The sequence below is a fragment of the Macadamia integrifolia genome, unplaced genomic scaffold, assembly GCF_013358625.1.
Source record: "Macadamia integrifolia cultivar HAES 741 unplaced genomic scaffold, SCU_Mint_v3 scaffold_62A, whole genome shotgun sequence".
NCBI classification, from domain to species: Eukaryota; Viridiplantae; Streptophyta; class Magnoliopsida; order Proteales; family Proteaceae; genus Macadamia; species Macadamia integrifolia.
The window spans coordinates 28071-32215 of NW_024870672.1; the positions used below are offsets into that span (position 1 = coordinate 28071).

General features: G+C 39.4%; 1 protein-coding gene across 1 annotated transcript in view; it reads right to left on the minus strand.

Annotated features, from left to right (window-relative positions):
* The window catches only part of LOC122071722 (aquaporin NIP6-1), a 27256-nt gene extending 24111 nt beyond the window's left edge, over nt 1-3145 (minus strand). The window contains exons 1-4 of the mRNA XM_042636110.1: nt 2709-3145; nt 2386-2610; nt 2067-2261; nt 1755-1816 (exon numbers count right to left, since the gene is read on the minus strand). Coding sequence (XP_042492044.1) covers nt 1755-1816; nt 2067-2261; nt 2386-2610; nt 2709-2939 — 713 coding nt within the window. The 5' untranslated portion in view covers nt 2940-3145. The remainder of the gene's footprint in view (nt 1-1754; nt 1817-2066; nt 2262-2385; nt 2611-2708) is intronic.
* Between the last annotated feature and the right edge of the window lie 1000 nt (nt 3146-4145).

Consider the following 4145-nt stretch of genomic DNA (forward strand, 5'->3'; position numbering starts at 1 on the left):
GGGGGGGGGGGGGGGGGGGGGGGGGGGGGGGGGGGGGTGGAGTTTTGGACCTGTCGGAAAACGGGATCTGGCTCATCTTCAATTAGTTGGACATCAAACGTCTTCGAGGTCTTGGATATGTATCCCAATACCTGTCAACACCTAGGAATGTTTGTCTTAATCCTAGCCATTGGATGAGTGGTTGGAGGGTCATTGGTGTTGAACATGTGTCTCTGATTTCAGGAACCATGCCCCAAACAGGGACCCGACTCCCTCTCCTTAGCGCCCATCACCTAGGTCGACCCATAATTACCTGGGCGAGCGACACATGGTGAGACAATGATCTAACGGTTTGAGAAATATGTGAAAAATGAGACATTCAAAAGACTTGGAGAACGAGATACCAAGAACCGTTAGATCATTGCCTTGTCATATGTCGCTTGCCCAAGAAACTATCGCAAGACTTGGACGATAGAAGTTGATGAGAGGAGCCGAATCCCCTAAAAACTTTTTTTTTTTTTTAACTAAAAGGAAACACAATGGGCCCCACTAAATTTTTTTTTTTTTTTTTTTTTTTTGGGGTGGGGGTGGGGGGGTAGAATTATGAGCTTCTCCTTTTAGGACAAAGGTGGTAGTTATGTTGATAAATAAGGTGGTAGTTTTTTTCCTATGTTATGGAGGAAAATTCTCCTAAAATAAGGACGAAAAAGGGAAAAGAATCTAAAGCTAATTTTAAGGAATTTGCTACTTTATAATGGACGGATAAGATTTAACCTATAGAAAGTTGGAAGAAATGATGTGATAGGTCCCAGGACCTGTGCACATGCACTCATGTGCCTTCATATAAAAAGTGTCCGATACGTGGGTACCCCTGAGTGACAACTCTTTTTTTCTTATTCCTTTTTTGGATTATTAGGCAGCCGCAGCCCGACGCTTGTACATGAACTTATACATCCTTCTTATGAAAGGATATATCAATACCGGATTCCGTCACCGATACCGTACGATACTAATTCCGATTGGTAGGTATCAGTCTATATCGGTCAGTTAAAAAAAATACAATACTTGATCCGATATCAAAATCTATCAAAAAATGACTTAAATATCGGTATTGGGCATCAACACCAATACGATATTGATACTTAAAACCCTAAATCCAACTGCTTTGTTAATATAAACCATGAGTACCACTTGTTTGACCTTTACCAAAAAAAAAGAGTACCACTTGTTTGACAAGGGGTTTACAGGATCTTAATATAATTCTACAGGCTTTCTCAGATCCTACATAATATTTGGGTTAAAAAATAAAAAGAAAAGAAAAAAAAAGGGTTAACCAAATTCTTAAAAGAATGGGTTTTATTTATTGTTTTACCTCGTTCGCACTGATATCGACATGGTATTAGTATCGATTGCTAACGATATCATTAGAGATTGCATAGATCTCCCGAGCAATCTGTTACCAATGCCTCGAACCATGATTCGTCAGATATAACATCGGATGAAATGACCAGTCCATCCATAATGGAAGGTAGAAATTCTACATAGTGATGTTTCTCCTAATGTTCCTATTGAACAAGCTCAGCCTTTCAAGAAATATCGTCTCCACTTAAATCGTAGATGCATAGATGATGAATCGAATCTAAGACCATAGATTTATCCACACAATTTCGAATTCATCCTAACCATCTAGATAACCCACTGGATTGTCCAATAAACTATGTAGTGGTCAATAAACTATGTAGCTAAAAGGGTAGAATAAGAAATTTGCACTATACCCTGCAACGAGTATGTTAAGCATGACAGTGGCTCCAACCGCGATTCCTGCGAGCTCCCCAACCTACATAGACAGATGGAAGATGTGGTCGGTCGTCAACGAAGAATCCAAAGATTGCCACTTTTTCTGACTTTTACTCGAAATTACCAGAAGATTGTAACTATATGAGAAAAGGACCATCTGGATGAGGTGGGAGACAGCAATACATAACTCATGTGGTCTCCTCAGAGACTCACTGTCTTTCCCTTGCCTTGCTGTTCTCTTTACACATCAATTTTCTATTAATTTACAAGAAAAAAAAAGAAATACGTACAGCTCTTGTGTCGGTGGCCACTGCAGTGACAACGAACATGAGATTGAAGGAGATGATGAACTCCAAAGCAAATGCCTGACCATGACTACCTGAGGGAACAGTGACTCCACCACTCATGAATGGGTGGAAGATCCCCTTCAGTGCAAATGCTGCACAGATTGAAGCCATCACCTGTGCTCCAATGTACAAAGGTACCTACACCACGCGGAAGGCAGAAATAATAATCATAATCCGAAAAATATAGGCACCCTCTCCTTAACGGCTAACTTTTAGACCCCTCTCCTTAACGGCTAGCTTTTAGAATGAGTTCTGTTCAAACCTGTTTCCATGGAAAGTGTTTGAGAGCAGCAAAGGCAATGGTGACTGCTGGGTTGAGATGGGCTCCTGAGATATGCCCTGTGGACAGTATAACTATCATTACAGCGAGGCCGGTGGAAGCAGCGAGGCCGATGAGTGTTTCTGAGCCTTGTGTTTTTTGGTTCACAATCCCAGTGGCTGTCCCGGCAAAGATGAGTATAAGGGTGCCTATGAACTCTGCTCCAACCTTTTTCATGACAAAGTAATAGATGGGTCAGTCTCCATTTTTGAGCTTAAGACATAATTTGTTTAAGATCACTAAGTTTCTGAGTTGAGGATGAGTACCTTTCTTGCAAGAGAGACTGGTGGGGGAGGCAATGAACAAGCCATTGGGCCCAAGTTGCCTTCTTCAAGTGCCCATGCTTCTACACTGAAGCACTTGCAGCTATTAAGGAGGGAGGATTTTCTGCCATTACCATGTCTCTCTGACCTGAACCCACCAAAGAGAGGAGCCCCAGGTGTCCCTGGGGTTACAGGAGTAGAAGGAGCTGATGGTACATCCTCTGTGTCCACCATTGAGTCCAGAACAAAGGGCACTGAAGAAGGAAATTACAGGAAATAACTTGGGTTCTTCTACACTCTTTTATCTTTCTGGCCTCTTCGATGATTTATGAAGGTACATTGGGGCTTTATATAATTGTAAGGTGTTGACTTGAAAATCTAGACACAGGAAAGTTAGAGAAGTGGTCAGCAAGAAAGTTTGTGGGTAGAATTAAAATGGGGAGAGGGGTACTGTTGGAATTTAGTGGTACCTTTCTCTCCCTTCTTCCACCTCTAGATTTGAATCAGGGTTTTTTGTCTCTGCCATTGTAGAGTTACTCAGTGCCTTCCTTAATTCAGTAGTAGGCCAGATCCCAATAATGGACTAGATCACTCCAACAATCACTATGCATGTCCAAAATAAAATAAAAAATAAATAATAAATAAAAAAGGAGAGAGGAAGTGGAGGAGAGAAGCATAGAAAACAGAGATCATGGCATATTTTAAATAGGAAGGTTCACTAAGCCATTAAATAATTTCCCTTGCTTTTTTTATCAGTAGAGATTCCAATTTTCCTTGACAATAGTAAGAGAGTAATTGTCCTTTTGTTGACAAGTGTTTTTCTCCTTCTCTTCCTTCACCTTGAGATATTTTCAGCTTAAAAAAAAATATTTTTTGTATAAGGACCTGACATTTGTTATCTTGAGAATCTTTAAAAAAATATATTTTTGGTAAAATATCTGTTTAAAATGCATCCTTGGTATATGGGTCAATATGCAATATCTTGGTAATTACTTGAAAGATGAATCCTTAGGCTGTGTTTGGTAACGTTTCTGAAAACGTTTCATGTCAAAAATAATAATTTTAGTTTCTATGTTAAAATATTCTTTTTTTTTTTTTTTTTTTGGAACGAGCTGCCTTTTGTCATTCCGTCAATTCTCGTTTCTAAATGCACCAAACGCTTTATTTTGTTTTTTTGTTCTTATAGAACAAAAAAATCCTGAAACGCTTTTCTAGAACGTTACCAAATACAACCTTATAGTAAAAGTGAGGGTGTAACTATGTCTGTGACTACCTTCCAAGATTAGAACAATTGCATGGAACTTTCTCTCTATGCTGGTATAAAATATGTGAATAAGTGAAACTGATTCTCTTTGTCAATGAACTTTGAGTAGCTTTCTTAGCTTCTTCACTCTTATTTATTTTATATTTTTTGGGCGGTTGGTGAAGAGCAAGTTGATT